Source organism: Sinohyriopsis cumingii, chromosome 9 (genome assembly GCF_028554795.1).
Source record: "Sinohyriopsis cumingii isolate HCF-2022 chromosome 9, ASM2855479v2, whole genome shotgun sequence".
NCBI classification, from domain to species: domain Eukaryota; kingdom Metazoa; phylum Mollusca; class Bivalvia; order Unionida; family Unionidae; genus Sinohyriopsis; species Sinohyriopsis cumingii.
Window position 1 is genome coordinate 108,745,022 of NC_142969.1, and position 27,065 is coordinate 108,772,086.

General features: G+C 34.9%; 1 protein-coding gene across 3 annotated transcripts in view; it reads left to right on the forward strand.

Moving 5' to 3' along the window:
* The window catches only part of LOC149792452 (nuclear transcription factor Y subunit alpha-like), a 69,863-nt gene extending 44,476 nt beyond the window's left edge, over positions 1-25,387 (forward strand). For 2 of the 3 annotated variants that reach the window (XM_089971032.1, XM_089971034.1), the window contains exons 6-10: positions 1,272-1,500; positions 3,671-3,834; positions 6,442-6,612; positions 8,910-9,044; positions 16,591-25,387. In XM_089971032.1, the coding sequence (XP_089827158.1) occupies positions 1,272-1,500; positions 3,671-3,834; positions 6,442-6,612; positions 8,910-9,044; positions 16,591-16,686 (795 nt within the window). In that variant the 3' untranslated portion in view covers positions 16,687-25,387. The remainder of the gene's footprint in view (positions 1-1,271; positions 1,501-3,670; positions 3,835-6,441; positions 6,613-8,909; positions 9,045-16,590) is intronic. The other variant, XR_016423570.1, reaches the window with a different exon arrangement.
* The last annotated feature ends 1,678 nt before the right edge of the window (positions 25,388-27,065 follow it).

Here is a 27,065-nt window from a genome sequence, read left to right on the forward strand (position 1 = left end):
GAGATGGAACACCAGATCTAGCATAGTCATGTAACTAGAGATGGAACACCAGATCTAGCATAGTCATGTAACTAGAGATGGAACACCAGATCTAGCATAGTCATGTAACTAGAGATGGAACACCAGATCTAGCATAGTCATGTAACTAGAGATGGGACACCAGATCTAGCATAGTCATGTAACTCGAGATGGGACACCAGATCTAGTATAGTAGTAAGAACTGTATATTGAACTGTCTTTGGAACTATGATATTCATTTGAATTCTCATATTATTAACAGATGGAACAAATTATTCTTTAAATGTGCCACTTAATTTCATTCTTAACAATGCAGGGCACAGTAAATTGTGTAGATGTATCTGTATACTTGTATGTATGATATGTATGTTCTATTATGTTTACAATGTTTTTAATTTATATCTATTTTTTAATTTAGATGTATGGACTATGTAGTCTGAAATAAAGAATTATCATCTCATCTTATAATCATGTGACTAGAGATGGAACACCAGATCTAGCATAATCACGTTACTAGAGATGGAACACCAGATCTAGCATAATCATGTGACTAGAGATGGAACACCAGATCTCACATAATCATGTGACTAGAGATGGAACACCAGATCTAGCATAATCATGTGACTAGAGATGGAACACCAGATCTCACATAATCGTGTGACTAGAGATGGAACAACAGATCTAGCATAATCATGTGACTAGAGATGGAACACCACCAGATCTATCGTAATCATGTGACTAGAGATGGAACACCAGATCTCGCATAATTGTGTGACTAGAGATGGAACACCAGATCTAGCATAATCATGTGACTAGAGATGGAACACCACCAGATCTATCATAATCATGTGACTAGAGATGGAACACCAGATCTCGCATAATCATGTGAATAGAGATGGAACACCAGATCTAGCATAATCATACAAGAAGAGAGGGAACACCAATCTGCCATAATCTTATAACTAGAGATGAAACACCAAATTTTACATAAGCATACAAGTAGAGATAGAATGCATGATTTTTTTAGTCAGGTAAGTGGCAACAACAGTCTGTGATGTTAGCCAGTGGACTGGACTTGTAAGTGAGTGTATACATTATATGTATTTGACTTATATGTCATTATATGGTATATGTATTTAAATTATAAGTGAGAGTATATGGTATATGCATTTGACTTATAAGTGAGTGTATACAGTATTTGTATTTGACTTATAAGTGGGTGTATACGGTATATGTATTTTTCTGTATTTCAGATTATTATTCAGCAGCCTCAACAACACCAGGTATTGAGTCCAGTAAGTGGAGTTCAAGGTCAGTACATGACCTCCAACCTTGGTCAGTTTTTTGGTCAGATAATTCAGACTGCAGATGGACAGACGATTCTCTATCAGCAGCCACAGACCTTCAGTACTGCACCAACAGTAGATACCTCTAACACACAGATGATGTCTCAGGCTGGACAACAACAACAACAACAGCAGAGTAAGGGAGTAGAGCGATTAGTGTTACATTGCATGTCAGAACATTACAATACAAAAACACACACAAACAAATTTATATACAAAGGCAGATACCACTCAGATCTTTAAAACAATTGCGCTATTTGCTTACTTGACATTTTTCCTTATTCCAATTAGATAGTTTATTACATAATAACTGAGCTAAAATGGAATGATGGATACAGTACATAACAGCCAAGACCAATAATTCTTGCATAGCATTACACTAAATACTTTGTATAGAGTTAATATAATTTACAAAATTAATGTCGTTGCATTGGACCATCAGAAAAGGTAATAGTCTCCCTTTGATGCATATGGGTCACTTTTCGTATAGAGATGTTGTTGTAAACATCAGCATAAAGTTTTGCACTAAGTGGTTTAGCATTAATTTGAGCCCCACTATTTCAAGATCCGTAAATTTGCTGTTGGATCACTAAAACCCCATCCGTCATACATTTGTTGAATCAGTTGGAAGAAAAATATTCGACTGGTTGCTGTCGTAAGTTAAGAAGTGGTGTTGTATTGGATGTATCTAACAGAACATTGAATAGTATACCCTTTTTTTATGAGTTCCTGTCAAAAAAACATTCCACTGGTTGCCAGCCCTTGACAAGATTCGATGAATGCCTTGGTAGATATGTCAAGGTGTTCTTCCTTTCATCAAGTAAATAACTTGACAGTGCACTAATTTCAATCCTGCCTGTATGAAATGATCTGGCACATCAGTCTGGCACTAATGTAAAATGGTCCAGGGTATTGGGCTGGTGCCCATATAAATTGATCAAGGGTATCGGGCTGGTGCCCATATTAAATAATCTTGGGTATCAGACTGGTGCCAAAACTTGGTCAGTTGGAAAAGATGTTGATGGCGGACTTGATGAATAATGAAGAACAATACTGAACAACAGCTTTTATTTTTGGACCATTGATCTGCATTTGCCACATTGTGAGGTTCCATCTGGGATGATGTGGAAGCTGATGTAAGGTGTACATCCGCCACCAAAATATCAAGTTATTTGGTGAGACAAGAGTTGAATCATAAATGTCAAGTTATTTGGTGAGACAAAAGAGTTGAATCATAAATATCAAGTTATTTGGTGATCAAGTTATTTGGTGAGACAAAAGAGTTGAATCATAAATATCAAGTTATTTGGTGAGACAAAAGAGTTGAATCATAAATATCAAGTTATTGGTGATCAAGTTATTTGGTGAGACAAAAGAGTTGAATCATAAATATCAAGTTATTTGGTGAGACAAAAGAGTTGAATCATAAATATCAAGTTATTTGGTGAGACAAAAGAGTTGAATCATAAATATCAAGTTATTTGGTGATCAAGTTATTTGGTGAGACAGAAGAGTTGAATCATAAATGTCAAGTTGTTTGGTGAGACAAAAGAGTTGAATCATAAATATCAAGTTATTTGGTAAGACAAAAGATTTGAATCATAAATATCAAGTTATTTAGTGAGACAAAAGAGTTGAATCATAAAAATCAGGAGAAGATAGCAAAAGGACTACAACAAATTGAATTTAATTAAGTTTTACAGACAGTGTTTTTGTACAGTCATGAAATGGATGTATTCTTCTCATTTTTGCAAAAATAGGTCACAGTGACCAACCTTTTTGATACAGTGGTTACATTACATTTTTGCATTTAGTGACATTTTTTATGTTCAGTATGAAACATGATAGGTATCTTCTTGAAAGTTACTACCCACAAGCAAATGTTGGTCACATTGACCTACTTTTTTCTTGCACTATTGACATTGTATAAGTCACCGTGGAGCAGGCAAGGCAAAGCATTCTGTGTTATTCTTGTACATCATAGTCTAATGTATGAGTACATACCATTATCCAATAAAGAAGGAGACAACAGCTTGGCTGTCCTCATCTCTGCCCATGCAGTTGCCAGGAGGAAGCATTGTACAGCTGGAGCATGCCTTGTACAGCTGTTCTGGTTCGGACTAAATTTATCAGAGAGTCTTAAGTTTCTCCTAGTTTTCACAGGATAAAACTGTTTCATCCAGATGTGATATTCAACCATTATGTAAAGAATGAGTCAGAACTCCATTAATAATCCAGGATCATTTGAATTGTATTAAATTGAATTAGAATTTTGCAAAGTTATTTCCCTGTTATATCTTTTCTAGGTAATGGTGTTATAACAAACAGCACAACACTCCCAGTCACCTCAGCCAATAGTCCATCTGCCATGACAAATGGCACTCCACAAATTGTACAGGTGGCTTCAGGGGTAAATGGTATCTCACAGATCTTCCAGGTTCCAGGAGCTGGTGGGATGCCACAGATAATGGTCAGTCATATTCACACCACTATGTAACCTTATCTTAAAAATTGTTTTATTGTGCATGTATTATACAAAAGATTTACTAAAATGTCATGAATATTTAATCAGTTGTCTTTTTACTGGCATTCAGCCAGTCAGAAAGCATTGTTTTGGATTAACTTAATAATTGGAGGAGGTAATTTACCTGGTTTTTTGAGGAGGTAATTTACCTGCTTTTTTTGAGGAGGTAATTTACTGTAATGCATACCATGAGATCTGCTGACTGATGGTGGATGAGGTCCTTCTTGATGATCACTTTTTTTGTGGACTAAATATTGATATTCAGTTGCATGCTTATATTCACTTGCATGTTGATATTCAGTAGCAGTAGTGTGCTGATATTCAATAGCATGTTGATAGTAGTAAGCTGATATTCAATAGCAGTAGTGTGCTGATATTCAATAGCATGTTGATAGTAGTAAGCTGATATTCAATAGCATGTTGATAGTAGTAAGCTGATATTCAATATCAGTAGTGTGTTAATATTCAATAGCATGTTGATAGTAGTAAGCTGATATTCAATAGCATGTTGATAGTAGTAAGCTGATAATAGCACTATTGTGCTGATATTCAATAGCATGTTGATAGCTGATATTCAATAACATGTTGATAGTAAGCTGATATTCAGTATCAGTAGTGTGCTGATATTCAATAGCATTTTGATAATAGTAAGCTGATAATAACAATATTGTGCTGATATTCAATAGCATGTTGATTGTAAGCTGATATTCAATATCGGTAGTGTGTTAATATTAAATAGCATGTTGATAGTAGTAAGCTGATATTGAATAGCATGTTGATAGTAGTAAGCTGATAATAGCAGTATTGTGCTGATATTCAATAGCATGTTGATAGTAAGCTAATATTCAGTAGCATGTTGATATTCAGTAAAAGTAGTTTGCTGATATTCAATAGGATGTTGATAGTAGGAAGCTGATAATAGCAGTAGTGTGCGGATATTCAATAGGATGTTGATAGTAAGCTGATGTTAAACAGCATGTTGATAGTAGTAAGCTGATATTCAATAGCATTTTGATAATAGTAAGCTGATAATAGCACTATTGTGCTGATATTCAACAGCATGTTGATAGTAGTAAGCTGATATTCAATAGCAGTAGTGTGCTAATATTCAATAGCACCCCTTTCATTAGGAGCAATAAAAAATTATAACAAGACTTTTTGTGAAAACTTCTTGTTCATGCGACATCTGTTCAAGAGGTAGCAAGATTTTCAAGATGGTCACTTGGCCAGTCATATAACAAGATTTTCAAGATGGTCACTTGGCCGGTCATATAACAAGATTTTCAAGATTGTCAATTGGCCGGTCATATTAGTTATTAAAACAGGTGATAACCCCATGTTAACGTGATTTGTATTCAGGAATAGTAGAAATAACAATACTTCCAAGATGGTTGTCATTGCAGCCATATTGGACATCAGATGGACATCATTTTCTCTAAGATTAATTAGTCATCATCTGGTGAAACCCCCATGTTGATTTGACCATCCATTCAGGAGAAGTAGCAATAACAAGATCTTTCAAGATGGCCATTTGATGTCCATGCAGGACCATTTTCATTTAGGACATAATTGACCATGGGATGAATGTATTAAGTTTCATGGCAATGTTCCAAGTAGTTTAGGAGGAATAGCAATAACCAACTGACAGAGGGACAACATTCAAACCATCCCATGATCTCTTCTGGTCTGTGATCAATAGAGCTAGAAAATCATATCTGAAAACAATCATTTTGAAATTAAATCTAGTTTTAATAAACATAATTAACCTGTGTTTGTTTTTTACCATTCTGTTCGACTGTTTGCTTATTTAGAAATTCCCAGATAATCTGAAGTAATTAAGATCTCTTAAAATTCCTTGAGAATAAATACCCTGGAAACTAATTTATTTGTTAAGAAATATTACTGACAGTGTTTGAAAGGACCATTTTATATCTTTTTAATACATAGATTTCAGCCAGCTCTAAACTTATGAAAATCCAAACATTGCAGCTGTAATGACCTTGATTAGATACTGAAGGCAATAATCTTCACTTATGAAGAATGGGAACTCAGTATTTTTCTAGTTTTATTGTGCAGTACAAGATAGTATTCTGCATTACCTGCATTACCTGCAACAGCTGGGTATCACTTGTCAGACTGAAAGTCTACATGATATTAAATTTGTGAAATTTTAGAATATCATGCGACATTTCTGCATGTTTGATAGGCATGATAAAGTGTTTCATTGAACTGTTCTTCATTCTGCATGGGATGCCAGCATCCAATACTCACTTGACTCGTCATACTGTGTGGGATGCTAGCATCCAATACTCACTTGACTCATCACACTGCATGGGATGCTAGCATCCAATAATCACTTGACTTGTCACACTGCGTGGGATGCTAGCATCCAATACTCAATTGACAAGTCACACTGCATGGAATGCTAACATCCAATACTCGTTTGACTTGTCACACTGCTTGGGATGCTAGCATCCAATACTCACTTGACTTGTCACACTGCGTGGGATGCTAGCATCCAATACTCACTTGACTCATTGACTCTTTTCATAGGTTGTGGGAGGTAACCTAAGTCCACAACAGAGAGTGGCAATATCTGGTCAGCAGGAGACCCAAGAGGATGAACCTCTATATGTGAATGCCAAGCAGTATCACCGAATATTGAAAAGACGGCAGCAACGAGCCAGGTTGGAGGCTTGTGGTAAAATTCCTAAAGAGAGAAAGGTGAGCTCATAGCATTAAAAGATAAATTTGAATTGGGTTCAGATTGTGAAAATAACTAAATGCCTGTTGTAAAATTTCTCCTTTATTATTTTGCAGTCATTGCATTTGATTTATGTGTTTAATTTGTAGCTCAGGTAAGCTTATGTATGGCACTGCATATTCAATGTTTGCTGTTTTGTCCCTCTCCAAAACCATTGAACCAAGCCAAACAATATAATTCAACCAAATTTGACAGAATGCATCTTGGCATGAGGGTCTTTAAAGTGTGTACACATGAGGCTTATTTGTTACCAAGTATGATACCATTATTAAAGTGTGGCCAAGTGGTCTAAAACGCTCTCCATTACGGATCACTGCCATCTTACCTCTGCGTGTGTGAGTTCGAGTCTCGGATTCGGCTAATGTGGGTATGTGAGAAAGCTTTCCAGTAGCTTCTCGTGGGTCGGTGGTTATTTCCGTGGTTTACCTGGGTTCTTCCTCCACCATTAATACTGGCCACCATGTATAGCCTATCGTGTGCTGAAAAATGGTGTTAAACCCTACAACAACAACAACAACAACAACCATTATTAAAATAGAAAAACCTGTCAACGACATCTTTTACATAGCTCTACAACAGAATTTGATTGCATTTGACAAATCATCCTGGTATGGAGATGTGTGAAGTGTAACCATTGCTCAGTGTTCTTAAAGCTGATCTGCAGAATTTGACCCTATTTTTCATAAAGCACAAAAGACTTTAATGTTTTTATGTAGATATGCCATCATGTAGATATGGATGTTATTACCAAGAACGGTAGAACCTTAAATTGACTTCTCAAAATCTTTTTTGTACAGAATTTGATGGAAAGCAGCTTTCTCTACAAGTTTGCTCAGCTAATGCTGTACAGTATGGCTGTTGTTACCAAAAATAGAAAACCTTTTAAATGATTTCGTCCATACAGTATGGCTGTTGTTACCAAAAATAGAAAAACTTTTAAATGATTTCTTCCATACAGTATGGCTGTTGTTACTAAATATAGAAAAACTTATAAATGATTTAAACAAGAAAAGTGCTGAACATGATTTCAATAACTTGTGTGCGAAACATCCTTTCAATTTTGTACAGATGATGCTGGTTTATGAACTATGGCTGAAGAGAGATGAAATAAGAAAACTTTTTATAACCAATTGACAGAATTTGATGAACATTTGGCAGAAAGAACCTTAATGAACCAGATCTCTTTTCATACTGCTTTTGTGTTTATGTCAGTCAGGTGAACGATCTCAGGACTCAACCAGCCTTTTTTCTGATATTTTGTAAAAATATGCCAACAAAGTTTGTGGTTTGACTCTTGTCTTTTAGAATCAAACTGTCTGTGCCTTGATTCATGTAAGTGTCCATGAAATATTTGGGATAAAATTCTCAATATCTTGTTATAGGTACAGCAGCATCCTTGACAGACAATGGTGAGTCTATACAATCTGTGGGTGATTTTGCAAAGACTGCAAAACTATTGAAATGAATGTTTGACATTTAACGTAACACTCTAGCATCTAAGTTATTTTTATGTAATTTTTTCAAGCAAATTTCAGCTTTAAGATTTATATTTAAAATAAAAACAGATAATTTCAAGATTAAATGCATTAAGACTAACTAAAACAAATAAAGTCCAACAATTTTATTATAAACCTATGAGGACGAAGCATTTTATGATAAAATACTTTTTAAAAACTATTTCTAACATACAAGTTTTCAATGAAATCCTGCATTTAGAAGTAAAGTTAATTAGGTACCACTCTCTTTGAAATTACATATGGTAGTTTCAGATCTAAAGACAGAGTCAAACCAAAAATATATCTAAAATTTTTAAATGCTTAGAATGCATCAAAAATTTATACAAGACAAGAGACCCAAATTAGCATAGAGTACCTGATTGACATCTACATAAACGTAAAATGCAAGAGCAATATGTAAAGAAAGCATAGGTGTATTACATTGAAATTCCATTGATTAGTAATTATAAACATTCATCCCTATTTGATGACAGTTCAAGATATAAAATGTAAAGTGTATTTTCTATATATAAAAAATTAAAATCTGCTCAAGTTTTGTTTTATATAAATCATTAAGAGCTATATTGCACATTAGATTATTTAAACAAACAGACTTGAAAAGCTTTCAGACCTCAGTGTTCATAACAGTAGTTTTGAAATCTTTGCAAATTATCTGTAGATTTTAGACTTGCCCATGTTTGTAAAGGATATTGCTGCAGCTAGAATTAGGTGTATTGGGATTTTGGTCTCGACTATTTCAGAGGTACTTGCATGAATCGAGGCACAAGCATGCCATGAACCGTGTGCGGGGACAGGGCGGTCGATTTCACAGCATCAAAAAGGAAAATGAGGACGACGAGGATGAGAGTACAATAGAAATCAAGCAAGAGGCAGAGGTAAGGGGAGATAACTGCTTAAATATAAGTTCTGATTAAAGAAAGTGAATGTTGACTCTTCATCAGTCATTTGCAGGATATTGGTGAAGAGTGAAAGAGGACAAATTAAAACTGTTAAAAATGCAGATGCATGCTCTTTTTATTCTTCATGTATGTCATCTTATAACAGTAACATTAATTCAGATGAGTTCTTGAGATGAAAGGCAAACTCTGCATTTATAAAAATGGGTTGAAATCTGTGCAAAATTTTGTGCCAGTCATAGACCAGAATGAAGGGGAGATAACTCTCTTTGAAACAAGAATAATCAGTTACTGCTAAAAAATATGTTTATAAATGAACGATAGATACCTCAGACATTAGCGAGTTGATGGAATTGGAGTCCAAGTTTATAATTCTACATACTCTTGTATTAAACCTGTCCATGAATTAAAATATCATTTAGTTTACTTGAATATCAGTAGTTCACTTGGAAATGGCAGTTCAAGCTCCATCTCTAGTCACGTATATTAATCTTATGAACTCAAATCTCAGTCAGTTTACTTGGAAATGGCAGTTCAGACTGAAAATAGCATTTTAGGTTTACTTGGAAATGGCAGTTCAGGTTGAAAATAGCATATTAGGTTTACTTGGAAATGGCAGTTCAGGTTGAAAATAGCATTAAATTTACTTGAAATGGCAGTTCAGGTTGAAAATAGTATTTTAGGTTTACTTGGAAATGGCAGTTCAGGTTGAAAATAGCATATTAGGTTTACTGGAAATGGCAGTTCAGGTTGAAAATAGCATATTAGGTTTACTGGAAATGGCAGTTCAGGTTGAAAATAGCATTAAATTTACTTGAAATGGCAGTTCAGGTTGAAAATAGCATTTTAGGTTTACTTGGAAATGGCAGTTCAGGTTGAAAATAGCATATTAGGTTTACTGGAAATGGCAGTTCAGGTTGAAAATAGCATATTAGGTTTACTTGGAAAAGACAGTTCAGGTTGAAAATAGCATTAAATTTACTTGAAATGGCAGTTCAGGTTGAAAATAGCATTTTAGGTTTACTTGGAAATGGCAGTTCAGGTTGAAAATAGCATTTTAGGTTTACTGGAAATGGCAGTTCAGGTTGAAAATAGCATATTAGGTTTACTGGAAATGGCAGTTCAGGTTGAAAATAGCATATTAGGTTTAGGTGGCGCTATACAGTTTCGCATTTTGCATAGGGTTAGGAATTTAAAGAAAAAGAATGTCCCCGGCTTTCCTCACTGGTTATACTGGCTATTTGAAAAAGACCTTGTATATCTTAGGTATAATGCAAAGAACCTTTAATTCCCTTTATTTTGGTGTATGATTGATGGATGTACTATGGGTTATAGAGTATACAGCTTGGCCTTACTTCAAATGTGCACGTTTCAAAAAAGTGCTAGCTCTACTTGGTCATTTTCACTTCCTGATCTTCAGAGGTCAATTGTATAAAAAAGAGCCGATAACTTTTTTTACATTTTATATATTTGGTAATTCATTCATTGCACTTTCAGAAGCCGGTATTGTCTAGTCTGGCAAAATTCATTTTCCCTATTTTAATAGCTGCTATGTATAGTGTACTTTAGACTAATTCAGACTGATTTTTTAACACAAGGGAGCAGTCATTTTAGTTAGCAGTGTGCTTAAATCATGTAAAATTTCCAAAAGTACAATATCCAAAAGAAATATCATCCACATTACATTAATGTAGCATAGAGGTATGCAAACATTCTTTCCACTGTGCATGTTTTAAATGCGAACTACTTCACCTTACATACGTCACTCTCTCAAAAGTACATATTATCTGGTGAGCGCCACCTTACTCGAAATGGCAGTTCAGGTTGAAAATAGCATTTTAGGTTTACTTGGAAATGGCAGTTCAGGTTGAAAATAGCATTTTAGGTTTATCAGTCCACACATCTGTAAGTAACTCTGTCCAGGAATTCAAATATCAACAAGTTTGCTTAGAAATGGTAGTTCAGAGTCATCATTGGAGATGCTGCCAGGGCACATGAATTGCACAAAATTAGTTTGAATTTATGCACTTGAAGATCAGTGATATGCAAGATCTCCGGCAAAGTAGCTTAAAGTTGCAAATATGAAATGTACTGTGTGCAGCATATAATTTTTATTTAACTATAAAAATTTTAAATGCTTGCTACAATGCAAGTTACACAACCAATATAGGTCTCATAGTATGTCTTTTGTTTACATACCCGAGTACTTCAGCATGGCATTAATTGTCATTAAACTTAATTTGATGGCATATGGGGCCCTCAGACAAGCAGACTTAATCTTAATTTGATTGGTGTTTTGGGCCTTCTAACAAGCAGCACTTAATTTGATTGGCATATGGGTCCCTCAAACAAGCAGTCTGCCTTAATTTAAACCTTGCAGTTATCCATTCAGTTTTACAAATGTTTGTTTAAAATATGGGCAATGTAGAAAACCCAAAGTGGTTGACTCACAACAATGTTTATCTTTCGCTGACTATTTTGTTTCGCAAATACTGGCTGATTTTAGCGATGAACACAATGACTTTTACAGTTTCAAAGTATATCATACTAGTGGAGCTGGGAAAGTGTTACTGGAAATGCCACTGAGTGATTTTGAACCCAGAATGGATGTTGGGTGTGAGTCCAATGTACATAATGGATGGACAAAGATAGCCAGCAAGGCTGTCAGCCCACTATTCATCAGTATTTTAAAAGTATATGTAGAATATTAAGCCTAGCATAGACAATTTAAAATTATAGTTTCATTTTGATTTCTTCCACAAACAATTCAGGGATCACGTGCTCCAAACTATACAGCACTCAATATTTAAGAAAAGTTAATAAATAAGAATGTAAAAAAAAATTAAAATTTAAGGATATTTATTTGTCAAAATAACTCTGAAACAGCCAGCTTTGGCATTCATCAACTTAAAGCGTTAATACAAGCAACTGGTAAAAAAATCGGGCCTAGCAGTCAGTAGTGCACTGATTTAAGAAAGCCAGACTTTAGGCCATTTCCCAACTTGTTCAAGCTGGCTATGCATATGACCCTTTAGACAGCAGACTGTGAAAGGGGATTCTCAAACTGAAAGGGGATTCCCAACTGAAAGGGGATTCCACAACTGAAAGGGGATTCCCAAATTGCTTGATTTGGACCATCTCAACATCATTTTGTCTTTTTCAGCCAACATTTCTGTTTTTGTAATTCTATACCATTGTAACTTCTAAATTTTACATGTGTACAGGATCAGATGTTTTTTTGTTGTTGTCCACTTGTATGTTCTTGTATCCATCCCACATTCTTTTCCACACAGTAGCTGCCTTCATTATTATTAGATATTGACCGAATTTGGCATGCAGCATGAAACTGTTGTTCAGACCCTGGTTCCATTTGAATTTTATCATTCAGCACCTCGTTTAATGTGTGTTTGTGCGTGCGATTTGGTTTTTTAATGTAGCTTTAACAATTTTCCAGTGATATTGTTACAATGTCTGCATTGTGGCAGTTTATAGTGATGTATAGCATTGGGGCAACATGCTGCAGACATGTAGCATCATGTCCCACCCATTCACATTATCATGACACCAGGCCGACCAGTCCTAACACTAACCTCTTTATGCTGAGTGCCAAGCGAGGCAGCTGCTAGTACCATTTTTATGAGTCTGGTATGACATGGTCGGGGTTCGAACCCACAACCTTCTGAATCCAAGGTGGATGCTCTTAGGCCACTGGAGCAGTTTCATTATTTAGTAGAGTTATCATCTCTGATGGTCTTAAATTTTCACACTGCAACTCCTTTAATTGTTACTGCATTTCAACCACATTTGATATCAATTTTGATATAGATTTTTTATCTTGATTTGAACTTAATTTTTCAAGTGGCTTGATATTGTCAGAATTTGAAGTCGTTTTGTAGAGTTATAGTCCTGATTGTTAGACCTACCAGTTATCATTTACTCATGTAAAGACCCTTCTGCATTTTATCCAGATTTTGTCCAGAGCTTGATGTTGGAACCTTGCCTGAATTCATTTATCATCTTTCTGCATGATTATGACACTTTGTTTCCATGTAACAACTCCCTTAAATACTACTGGCATGCAAAAATCTTTTAGTTGATATGACCAAGATTGTCTGGGTTGATTGGGTACACATTCAGTATGAAAAGGTCTTTTAGCAGTTAGGGCCCTTGATCTTGACTGTTGCTTTGTTACTTGTACAACATTTAGTTGCAGTGTTCAGCATTATCTTTTAGTGAGTTATTATCCCTGTTTTAAAGTTATCCCACCTTCTTTTGGTTTTGAACAAAAGAGGGATCCTGAATGGTCAAAGGCACTTGCCTTTACAGATTATTCACACATCACCACTCGGTGCAGTGAATTAAAGTTGCGGCATGATCAGTGTGGGTATGTTTGAAAGGTTGGCAGACATTGGTTCTTTCACCAGACCTAACTGAAAATCGTAGGAGGTCTAATATAACTGGCTGTCTGGAAAATCTTGTTAACGATACTTCTTCTTAATGAATGGTCATATCATCATGGCTTTCCACTAAAGGACTGCTCTTAATGTTTTGTTGATTCTGAATTAAAATGGGATTGACCTGACATCCAATATATAGCCATTTTGAAATTCTTGTTTTCACTACTACTCTTAAATGGAAAGTCGTTTTGAGATGGAAATTTCATCAGACAAGTTTTTAATGGTGTCTTACTATGGTATCTAATTAATGACAGCAATTAACCCTCAGTATGGCCACCTTTAAAAGTGTTTGAAAATATCTCTACTCATCCCAAATGGATGGCTACATCAACCTGAAAGTCTTGTCCCCCGCCCATTCCCCGATTGGATGATTTTATGACACAAAATCTACTTTGTCCTAAATGAAAATGGTGTCAAGATGGCATTCATTATGTCCAACACAGCAACTAGTTTGAAAATCGTCATTGCTGAAGAATATAGTTTCAGCACACAGCAGTTAAAAGGAAGAAATAGTTTTATCTTAAATTCTTGGAAATTATTCTTGCCCATCAAAGTGTCAGTCCCGTCAAGTGGTTTGTTCATTTTAGAGAAAGAATTGATTAAAACAACTAAGATGTTGGTCTTGGATATTTGCACATTAATGTTACAATTTAATACATAAAACTGAATAACATTGACAGTTTTAAACATAAAGCTGACGAACATTGACAGGTTAATATGTAAAACTGAGTAAAATTGACAGTTTTAAACATAAAGCTGAGGAAAATTGACAAATTAATACATAAAGCTGAGTAAATTGACAGTTTTAAACATAAAGGTGAGGAACATTGACAGTTTAACATGTAAAATGAAACTGAATAACATTGAGTTTTAGACATAAAGCTGAAGAACATTGACACTTTTAAACATAAAGCTGAGAAACATTGACAGTTAACACAAAAAAAAACTGAGTAACATTGACAGTTTTAAACATAAAGCTGAGGAACATTGACAGTTTTAAACAAAGCTGAGGAACATCGACAGTTTTAAACATAAAGCTGAATAACATTGACAGTTTTAGACAAAGCTGAGGAACATTGACAATTTTATACATAAAGCTGAGGAGCATTGACAGTTTTAAACATAAAAAGACTGAGTAACATTGAAAGTTTTAAACATTAAGCTAAATAACATTGACAGTTTTAAACATAAAATTTTAAACATAACATTGACAGTTTTAAACATAAAGCTAAGGAACACTGACAGTTTAACAATAAATAAAACTGAGTAACATGACAGTTTTAAACATAAAGCTGAGTAACAGTGACAGTTTTTAACACCAAAAACTAACATCAACTGTTTAGCACAAAAAACTGAATTGCATTAACAAAACTATAACTCATCTTCAGCATATCATCATTGTACAAATTAAGTATTCTGCTTTTTCCTTAGATAACCTAGTCATCACTAGTGACAATACCACACCTAAATTGTGTGTTCAGTTTCATCTCCAGGGACAATACCACACCTAAATTGTGTGTTCAGTTTCATCTCCAGGGACAATGCTGCACCTAAATTGTGTGTTCAGTTTCATCTCCAGGGACAATACTGCATCTAAATTGTGTTCAGTTTCATCTCCAGGGACAATACTGCACCTAAATTGTGTGTTCAGTTTTATCTCAAGGGACTATACTGCACCTAAATTGTGTGTTCAGTTTTATCTCAAGGGACTATACTGCACCTAAATTGTGTGTTCAGTTTCATCTCAAGGGACAATACTGCATCTAAATTGTGTTTCAGTTTTATCTCTAGGACACTTGTTTACACCTAAATTGTGTGTTCAGATTCATCACTAGGGACTATACTACACCTATATCGTGTAGTCAGATTCACCTCTAGGGACAATACCACATCTAAATTGTGTTCAGATTCATCACTAGGGACAATACTGCACCTATATCGTGTGGTCAGATTCATCTCTAGTGACAATACTACACCTATATTGTGTGTTCAGCTTCATCTCTAGGGACATTATCAGACCTACATGGTGTGTTCAGATTCATCACTAGTGACAATACCATACCTGAACTGTGTGTTCAGATTCATCTCTAGGGATGATACTACACATAAAATGTGTGTTCAGTTTCATCTCTAAGCGCAATATCACACATACATCACTAGGGATTATACTACACTGAAATTGTGTGTTCAGATTCATCTCTAGGGGCAATATCACCCCTAAATCATGTGTTCAGATTCATCGCTAGGGATGATACTACACATAAATTGTGTGTTCAGATTCATCTCTTGGGAAGATGCTACACCTAAATTTTGTGTTTTCATATTCAGTGAAGGACTATTTCTTTTTAAAATTTATATATGTTCTAAATTATGATGTTTTTTTTTACATGTAAGTAGGGGCCTCGAGTGGTCTAAAGCTCTCTCCGTTACAAATCACTGCCATCTCACCTTTGTTTGTGCTGGTTCAAGTCTCGGATTCAGTCAATGTGGGTATGTGAGAAAGCTTGCCAGTAGCTTCTTGTGGGTCAGTGGTTCTTTCCAGGGTTTTCCCGGGTTCTTCCTCCGACATGTATAGCCTATCGTGTGCTGAAAAATGGTGTTAAACCCCACTACAACAACAACAACAACGTTTTAAGTACTTTTGTTTGCATAACATCCATAAAGCTTTTTGTCTGCAAGAATTGTGTACAAGTTTCATTATCAGAAAGTTGTACAATATCATCTGCATACAGAGGAATACAGTCTTTGTTAATTCATTTTTCGTCTTTTAATGGAGTTGTGGCCTCTGTATGTTAGACCCACATTTTGATTGCAGTTTTATTTGAGTTGCAGCCCCAGTCTGTTAGACCAACATTTTAAATGCAGTTTAGTGGAGTCGCGACCCCTTTGTATTAGACCCTCACTTTGTATGTAGCTTTATTGTGATGAAACCGCCCCTTAGATACTTTGTTACCTCCCCTTAGATCCTTTGTTAGTGTTGTGCATCATCAGTAATGTCCTCCTTTACAAATGTACCTTAATTCATTTACTGTATCACCATTGTTACAAAGTTTTTTCCATATTTCCAGGAGGACAGTGAGGTGCGGCAGTTGATGACCATGACCCACCATTATGACGGCCACTTTAATAGTATGGCCACCAACAACAGTCGTAATGGCAGCTGAGACTTTAAGCCAATCCGTCCATAGCAACCTGGAATTTCATGCCCATGGCATGGTGAAAATTTACCAAAGACATCAACCTTGCCAAAGGCATCATTTAACCTTGTTGCCACAGGCATCATTATATATCAATTTGAATGTCATGCCCATAGCACCGTTTTATTTTTATCATTATCATCCTACACAAAACGACCTTGGAAAATCCACCCAGTCCTATTGACCAAAACATGCCAAGATATTCTTGGAAATTATTATATAGCTTTACGTTTGATGAAAGATAAAATGTTTTCAGTTTGCTTTGATAATGGTAATCACAAAGAGACCATATTGATGCATTCCATTGTATGTTTTATGCAGAGGAAGAGTATTCATTGACCAAAGGATTACCCTTTTGACAAGTACAAGGATAGCATATTATAGATACACTTCACAAAAAGAGGATCTTTGAATCTGCCACATTAGAAAAGGCAATGTATAGTTAATGACACTCTCCGATGGCAAAGGCGTCCTTTTCAATAAACGTAAGATTATATGCAAATTTGTCTTAAAATGTTTGCAGTTACAGATATGTGACATCCCAGTTTGTAGGCAGGGAACAATAATCCATGGAAACCGTGTCACTGAGATGTATTCTGTGGAAACTGTTATCTTGCTATATTCTGTGGAAAGTTTGTTGCCAAATTCAGTGGAAACCATGTTATCTTGAAAATCATGGGAAAAAAATTTCATGACATATATAATTTTAACTTTTTAAAAAATGTACATCAGACTATTGAGGCAAGTTGATATTGATTTTATTTTATTAATGTATATTAAAACTTGTCATGTTTCTGGTCATACGTGTGTGCAACATTTTTGTAGTAACGTGATGGATTGTGCAGAAATTTGGTTCACACTTGTATTATATTGTATAGACATGCATGTTGTTGAGTTTTTATGGTGTAACAAGTTCTTACAAAGTCTTGTTACGAAGGGCATATCTTTCCTCTGCACACATTTCAGAAGTTCTGGTGAAATTGTACGTGAGATAAACTGCAGTTATATTTTGTGAGGAATTACTACATTAGCCATGTATAACATGTACCCAACCATGACAGCTCTGTATAACATGTACCCAACCATGACAGTTCTGTTACACTGCTGATGTTGTGCAGATGTAAGAGCATAATTATTTCACATAACAAGTTATTTTGTCATGTTGCATTACTTAATGCAGAAACACCCTGTTAGTCATCAAAATTTTATTTTAAATTCAAGAAAAAATAATTTTCAGATAATTTAATGAATTATATGTATATATCTGTAAATTTACCAGGCATCGTCCTATATGTATACATGTTTGAAGTGACTTCTAGTTTTATTGTGCTGGATGCTTATAATGATATATATGTATTATTCTTATTAATTTATGGTTTTCTAATGTGTTATATCGTCACTATAATAAATAATCCTTTCATTGCACAGTAAGACAACCAGTCAAGAATTTGGTTTTCAGTATGCCTTTAATATCAAGCAGAAAGCATCAACCGTGATAGGACACAGTATTATGCACTGGTAGATCTCGGTCTGGGCTGTTTGCTAGTGGGTTTGTGTGGAATACCTGAGACATTTTATAATGTTGTTTGTTTAACTCCTGCAGAATTATTCATTATGCACAAGAAACAGGCACTTTTGTTTTAATGTAGGATGCATCCATTTGATAGAGATTTCCAAAGTGTGGTGCACTTATTTGGTAGAGATCTCTAAAGTGTGATACACATATTTGACAGATATAGAGACGTCCAAAGTATGATATATGTGTCTGATGGAGATCTCCAAAGTATGGCACACAAATTTAAATGAGACAAGTATGAGACACATATTTTACAGAGATCTCCAAAGTATGGTACACAAATTTAATAGACAAGTATGAGACACACATTTCACAGAGGTCTCCAAAGTATGGTACACAAATTTAAAGGAGACAAGTATGAGACACATATTTTACAGAGATCTCCAAAGTATGGTACACAAATTTAATAGACAAGTATGAGACACACATTTCACAGAGATCTCCAAAGTATGGTACACAAATTTAAAGGAGACAAGTATGAGACACATATTTCACAGAGATCTCCAAAGTATAATATATGTATCAGATGGAGATCTCCAAAGTATGATAAATGTATCAGATGGAGATTTCTAAAGTATGATATATATATCAGATGGAGATCTCCAAATTATGATATATGTATCAGATGGATATGAGACACATATTTCACAGAGATCTTGAAAGTATGATATATATATCAGATGGAGATTTCTAAAGTATGGGACACATATTTCACAGAGATCTCCGAAGTATGATATATGTATCAGATGGAGATTTCTAAAGTATGATATGTATCAGATGGAGATCTCCAAAGTATGATATATGTATCAGATGGAGATCTCCAAAGTATGAGACACATATTTCACAGAGATCTCGAAAGTATGATATATGTATCAGATGGAGATTTCTAAAGTATGAGACATATTTCATAGAGAGATCTCAATATTTGCACATACTGGATGAATAATGTACAAGAATATTTCATGATGGGGGATCATTTACAGTGTTTTCTCATGCATTATGCTTGCCAAACTAGCAATAGAAAATGAGGAAAAAACCCAGATCTGGTAGTCTCATACAACCAGACATGACATGTCTCTATATCTTGGCCAAATGAGAGTCTGTTAATAAAACAAGTTTTCTTTGCAACGGGAACAAGGCTTTCCCAAATTATGGAAATGCAGTATGATTGGCTGATGAAATTAGGTAGTGCAGTTTGATTGGCTGATGAAATGAGGTAGTGCAATTTGATTGGCTGATGAAATGAGGTAGTGCAATATGTAATTGTCATAATTAAGATGACGTCATGTTTCACTTAAACATGTACAGTTTCATTGGGGGATTCAAACACACACACAAACACACACAAAGTCAGTATCTATTTGCAGAGTGATATTTTATATCTTTTAGGTTTGCAATAAAATATTTGGCAGAAAATATGTGGTGATAAATTTTAAGATGGCAAGTTATGTTTGTGTTGTTTTACTATTACAGCTTTCATTAAAAGGTTCAGTGATCATTGAAATGTTTTGCCACATCCTTGTATGCCAGAGATCTTGCATAGTTGTGCAAGAACTGTTGACTGAGACTTGCTATGGCAGTGCATATTTCATGACAAGATCTCAGAATTTCAAGTTCGATCACCAATACTTTCAAGTGAACAGCATAGACTCTGAACTGCTTGTGGAATATGGAATATGTATTTATGGGGTTTTCAGTTTATAAAGTGACTTTGATCCTTGGTGTGTACATACCACTGCTTGTGGAGTGGAATATGTATGTAGGGGATTTTCAGTTTATAAAGTGACCATGATCCTTGGTGTGTACATACCACTGTCACAAACTTAAGTTATCATCTGCTTTATCACCATTATTTTCCAGCAAAACATGAATTCATTTTAAGTTAATGTTTCTCTGCCAATCACTGTTCACATGTTTGCTGTTAAACTATACATCACTTGAATCATTCTCACCATGTTAATATTTTCATGAACTAGTTTTTCTTTGTTCATGGACTTTAGTTCTACTTTGTTCTTGGACTTTAGACTAGGGCTAATTTGTCATGGACTTTAGTCCTAATTTGTCTTGGACTTTAGTGTTAATTAGTCATGGACCTTAGATTAGTCTAATTTGTCATGGACTAGGGATAAGTTTTCATGGACCTTAGTGCTAATTTGTCATGGGCTTTAGTGTTACTTTGTCATGGACCTAGGCTTCTGATTTGTCCTCTTTTGGGAAGATGTTTTTAATCCATTAATCTCGTCGACAATTATGGCAATCGATCCTTGTGCAAATAAATATAAAATATTTTATTCAAGTCTTGGGAACAAAAGGGACTCGTAGAAGAATATTTTACATGGCAGGAGCCATATTTTAAAGCAGAAAGATAAAAAAGACTGTCTATCAGATTGTCCAGAGTTGGCTCTATAGATCTATTGTACATTTCTGTGCCTATACAAAGAAATGTCGTTACATGTTTGGTGCTGTTATTTGAGGTGAATTCTGTTTGAGGATCATTATTAGTATTATTATTAGTAGGATTAGTATTGAATATGAATGCACACAACACAGGTCATTTTCCCAGTATGTTTATCATCTTCTGCTCGACCATCATGTTTAGGAATTAATGGATACATAGGAGATATTTATTTCAGTTGATAATCAGTGTTGCAAACTGTCGTAATTATATATAGATGGTGACTATGGAGATATATGACTTTTTTAAGTCTTTATTTCCATTCTTAAATGCATTATTTTAAAAAATTAACAAAATTCGTCTTGCTGGTACAGATAGCATCGTCTTGAGCTAGCACTACAGCTTGTAAGCATTGTGCTCATCAATTGTTCAAGCACTCCTGTGTAGACATTGTAGTGTCAGGTCACACTGATTGCACTTTTGAGCTAGCACTACAGCATGCAGTTGTTGTACTCATCTATTGAGCAGTCATGATAATGTTGTACTGTCAGGTCACACTGATTGCACTTTTGAGCTAGCACTACAGCATGCAAGTGTTGTACTCATCCATTGAGCACTCATGATAATGTTGCAGTGTCAGGTCACACTGATTGCACTTTTGAGCTAGCACAACAGCATGCAGGTGTTGTACTCATCTATTGAGCAGTCATGATAATGTTGCAGTGTCAGGTCACACTGATTGCACTTTTGAGCTAGCACTACAGCATGCAAGTGTTGTACTCATCCATTGAGCACTCATGATAATGTTGTACTGTCAGGTCACACTGATTGCACTTTTCAGCTAGCACTACAGCATGCAAGTGTTGTACTCATCCATTGAGCACTCATGATAATGTTGTACTGATTGCACTTTTCAGCTATCATTACAAATGATGCACATACTTGTGTGATATTATTGCACTGTTTTATTTTATAAATGCCAAAGTATGCAACTATGTTTGCATCAAGGTTTCTACAAATGTTTGTGTTTTAGTATTTATGTAGTTGATTCTTTTAGTTTTGTATAAATATTATATTCAGCTGCAATTTGTTGTCACATGCACATACATTTCTTCTTGAAAGGGAAAATAATGAATGCGATTTTGCAGATGCATTTTAAAGATTGAAAAAAGACAATTGCGAGTTTAGCTCCCTGTGTAATAAAACAGTTCTTACTCAGTTCTTTTTATAACTCCATTATCACTATCATGCATTATTTTATTGACAGACTGGTGTTGGCCAAAAACTTGCACTTGAGTGATGTGTAATTTTTAGCTGTACTGGTCTTTGACCAGAAGAGGCTATGGGATGGCCTGTTGTCCATTATGTTTTATCCATCCATCAACTAATACCGGTTTGTTATTGCCACTTCTGATAAATAGAAAGTGATATCAACATGGGGTGTTTACCAGAATCAGAAGACTTCTTATGGTATCCAGTTAGTCTTAAGTAGAAATGACTGACCTGACGACAAAATATGGCTGCCCAGCTTTGCTAGCCAGATATCTGATGTGCTAACCCTGTCAATCATGTTCAGATTTGAACACTGTTCCTACAGGATTGAGTCGAGGGGAGCACACAACTGGAATGGACTCATAAATAAGCAATTTTCTACTGTTTGTCTGTGTTTTTACAAATACATCCTTTACCTCATATACTTCTGTAATGGCATTGGTCTGGTATGTTGTTATATGTTTGATGTTAAACTTTAAAATATCCTTTTTGAAGTTAATTGCTTCCACCATTTTTGACCCATGTACAGTGCACTACCAGGGCATGCTTTTGGTTAGTTGGCATTACATACTAAGGGAGACAACTCATGGTGTCCAATGGATGTCGCTAAGACAAAGCATAGATATATCTGATGGATCAGCCAGTGCATAGATAGGGTTAACTCATTGGCACCTTGGCTAGTGAAAATGATGGCTGCCATGACAGTCATATTGAAAATTGTTGTTGTAGGGTTTAACGCCATTTTTTACCACAAGATAGGCTATACATGGCGGCCAGTATAAATGGAAGAGGATGAACCCGGGAAAACTCTGGAAAGAACAACCAGCCCACGAGAAGCTACTGGCAAGCTTTCTCAGATAACCACATTAGACAAATCTGAGACTCGAACCCACGCAGACAGAGGTGAGATGGCAGTGATCCATAATGATGAGTGCTTTAGACCACTCAGCCACTCGGGGGCCCCAAAAATATTTGTTATTACTACTCCAGAACAGATGCAATATCATGATGGGGTTCTCACCAAATGACTGATTATAATATCTATTAGTTGTATATGAAAATAGTAACAATCTTACATCCAATATGGCTGCCTTGAAAATCATCTTGAAAATGTTCTTGTATCTAATTCAAGTTTGATCATAGTATTGATGTGGAAGTTTTACCAAAAGTTTTCCAATGATATCTGGTTGGTCCAAGTTTTCTAATGATATCTGATTGGTCCAAGATGAAAATGATGTTGATCATTCATCCAGTAACACATCAGACCTGCCAATATGAAAACCTTGTCCTCAAAAATATTGGATGGTTTCAACACTGCAGTCAAAAAGAAGAAACATTTGTATCTTAAATTTCAGGAAATTCTTTTTGTAAGTAGAGCAGAAGTCCCTTCATGGGTCTTTTGTTATCTCCATAAAATACCGATTCATAATTTCCATGCATGCATCTTGATGCTTTCGGCAAATAAATGGGTAAACAAGCAAAACTAATCTCTGGCTTCTCTTTGAATTATAGATGTTTTAGAGAAGTTTTAGATTTTATTTTTGTGTCTTAAAATCTCATTATTTTATCATACAGGAATTATGTTGTGAAGAATTAATGTTGTATTAAAAAAGAAAAGTATCCATTTTGCTATTTATTTTGTGTAAATACTAACCAGTAATTTAATTGTATGGGATAATGTATCGTACCAGTCAAATTGTGCTATGTGAGTAGTATGTCGAGAAGAATTTAATGCCTAGTGATATGTGTAAATGTGTACATATTTGACTCGCCATTTGTCGAAATGCTGGAACCACTAGTGTGTTATTTGTTTATGGAAGATAATTATATGCAATGGTTCATATTCATACCGGTAATATTTTAAAAAGAGAACAGATGAAGAAATAGAACTAAATTGGGTTTGGTCTTGGAGCAAATGTTTCTATATTCTTTTATGAAAAATGCATTATTATTATTTGCATTATTATTATTATTATTATTGACATTTTTTTTTATACAAGAAAAGGCATTCAGTTTTTCCCTCATTTATCAGTGATCAGCACTATCCGATTATTGTCAGTTATAGGTATATTCTAATAACAATTACTGGACAGAATACTGTACTACAGGAGTAAGCTGAAAGATCGAATGTGTAATGTATTAGTGGAATAAGCTGAAAGATCGAATGTGTATTGTATGAGTGGAATGAGCTGAAAGATCAAATGTGTAATGTATGAGTGGAATGAGCTGAAAGATCGAATGTGTAATGTATTAGTGGAATAAGCTGAAAGATCGAATGTGTAATAGTGAAATAAGCTGAAAGATCAAATGTGTAATGTATTAGTGGAATAAGCTGAAAGATTGAAGGTGTATTGAATGAGTGGAATAAGCTGAAAGATCGAATGTGTAATGTATGAGTGGAATGAGCTGAAAGATTGAATGTGTAATATATTAGTGAAATAAACTGAAAGATTCAATGTGTAATGTATGAGTGGAATAAGCTGAAAGATTGAAGGTGTATTGAATGAGTGGAATAAGCTGAAAGATTGAAGGTGTATTGTTTTAGCGGAAGAAGCTGAAAATTTGACGGTGTAATGTATTAGTGGAAGAAGCTGAAAGTTTGAAGGTGTATTCTGTTAATGGAATAGCTGAAAGATCAAAGGTGTAATGTATGAATGGAATAAGCTGAAAGATCAAAGGTGTAAAGTATTAGTGGAATAAGCTGAAAGATTGAAGGTGAAATGTATTGGTGGAATAAGCTGAAAGATCAATGGGGTAATGTATTAGTGGAATTGGCTGAAAGATTTGGAGTAAGCTGAAAGGTCAAAGGTGTAATGTACAAGTGGAGTTAGCTGATGAACCGAAGACGTAAAGAATTATGTTTTCTGATCTTTAAATATCATTTATTATGATTATCTAAAGGATATTAAAGAAGTGTATAAAATATTAGTGAAATTAGGTCAGATTTGAGGAAATAATTTAGGATATTGATTTATCTTTACTTACATATAGCTATATTCCATTGAAATTATTCATGTATTAGTGGAATATTTGTTCCAAAAATTTTCTATTTAAGCAGCTTTTTGGAATCTGCCTTGATGATAAACTGTTAAACAATGGATATCCCAAACAACTTTGATGTTGCCATAATTTGTGGGTTTTGAATATCTCAATGCTAAAGTGTGTACAGTTTTAGGGGATTCAGCAGAGAAGATACAATTCTTGAAAACTTTGTAGACTGATGTACCTTTAATATAAGCGATCGTTGTATTTGCCAATTTTTTTCTCACAAGTTTGTTGAAGTTAATACGTTCATAAAAACTTAATGGCGATACAGTATTGAGATAAAGTGTAGATTAATACTGTTTGAACATGTATCAATGTGTCTTTTGTTCATGTGTAATTTATTTAAAACATGCAACTGAAATATATTTTATGGCCAACAATAGTTCTTTCTGTTCTTTTAGCCCTGATTGATTTCTGTTGTGGGAGGGGATCAGCATTGTAAGAGATGATATGCCTCTGTAATTTTATTGAGCTGTGGAGGCCTCAACTTTTAAAATCCTGCTAGCATCAGGTCCCTATAGTCGCACTAAATCTAGGACAAAAATGTTTGTTACGAAAATGCATGCAAAGTGATTTCATTAATGAAAACTTGACGGAAAATGGCCAAAAATTGAATAGTCGTGGAAGATCACCACAGGCCGGCATTTCAAATTGATAATTTCTATGTTATTGTTCCAGTTTTTGGACTGGACTAAATCTGGATTGAAGTTCACATTAATCTCCCTTTATTTGTCAGCATGTGGCGTTGAAGTGGGGGATAGAATAGTTTTCTGAATATGACCATCATGACAAAAATGCTGATTGTATGGTTATCTTTCCTGTCATATTCATCAATATTATTATTTCCAGCCTTTTTCTTGTGAAGATAAAAGATTTGTGGAAAATTAGAAATATGTTGTGGAAAGGTAATGGGGGGAGAGAAAAGAAATGAAATTTGTGTAGGAACCCTGTAACTTGGTGCCTTTAGCAGAAATTGGAAAAGAAGAATTTCTTTAATATTTTATTTACAGCTAGAGATCAGAGGTCCAGTATAAAAATGGTGCCCAGGTTGATCCAATATGGCCACCACAGCAGTCATTTTGACAATCTTGTCGTCACTACTATTAAAAACTAAATGTGGTTTTGACTCTAAGACATTATATGATTTCTAGGTCATTTCAAATGACAATTGTGATGTTATGACATCCAGTATGGCTGCAGTATTCTCCACCTGAATCGATAGATTTCACCAAAAGACTTCTTGTTATGTCTGGTTGGTCCTCTGTGAAATTTGTGAAAATTTGATCTTCGGTACGGTCACCATACTGACATGTTTTTGCCAAAAGACTGATTATTGGTTTATTGGTTTTAAATGAAGATGGTGCTTATCTAACATGAATATGACAGCTATGTTGAGAATGTTATTACTACTCCACAGCTTTATGAACATGGAGTTTTAACCAGAAGGCTTTTATAGTTCTAAATCAAATTGATGTTTATCAGATCTCAAACATTTCGGCATTATGTGGTTGTGAACCAGATGCAATACTTACTTGCCTCTTAATTGTAAGAGCTTCGCAACATGTGAAATCTACCACCTGAATGGATTTTCAATATCAGCACAAGATTTTTGCCAATGATTTTCTTTTCGTCCTAAATGAGAAGGTTTCCAATCTGGAGGCCAATATGGCTGCCATGGCAGTTGTCATGAAATTCTTGTTATTTCTATTCATGATTGGAAAGTACTATTTTGACTTGGATCAGAATGTTAAAGCTGGGTGGGAGGTGGGAATCTTTGCAATAGTAGCAAGTAAGTATTACGTAAAATTGGTTTTACCCTGTACACCATCACCACCAAAAGAAATACAAAACACATTGTAATAGGCGTAATGCAATACCTGCTTCTATTGCATTGCTGATTTTACAAGTTGGGAGGAAGGCTTAAAGCTTGTATAGAAAACTAGTTCTGTACCAGTAAATCCCAAATAATCCTAAATGTCCCATACTAAGTCCAGAAGTATAGAATGTTCCGAATAAATTCAAATAGTCTTGAATGTCCTGATGTGCAAATAGTCTTGA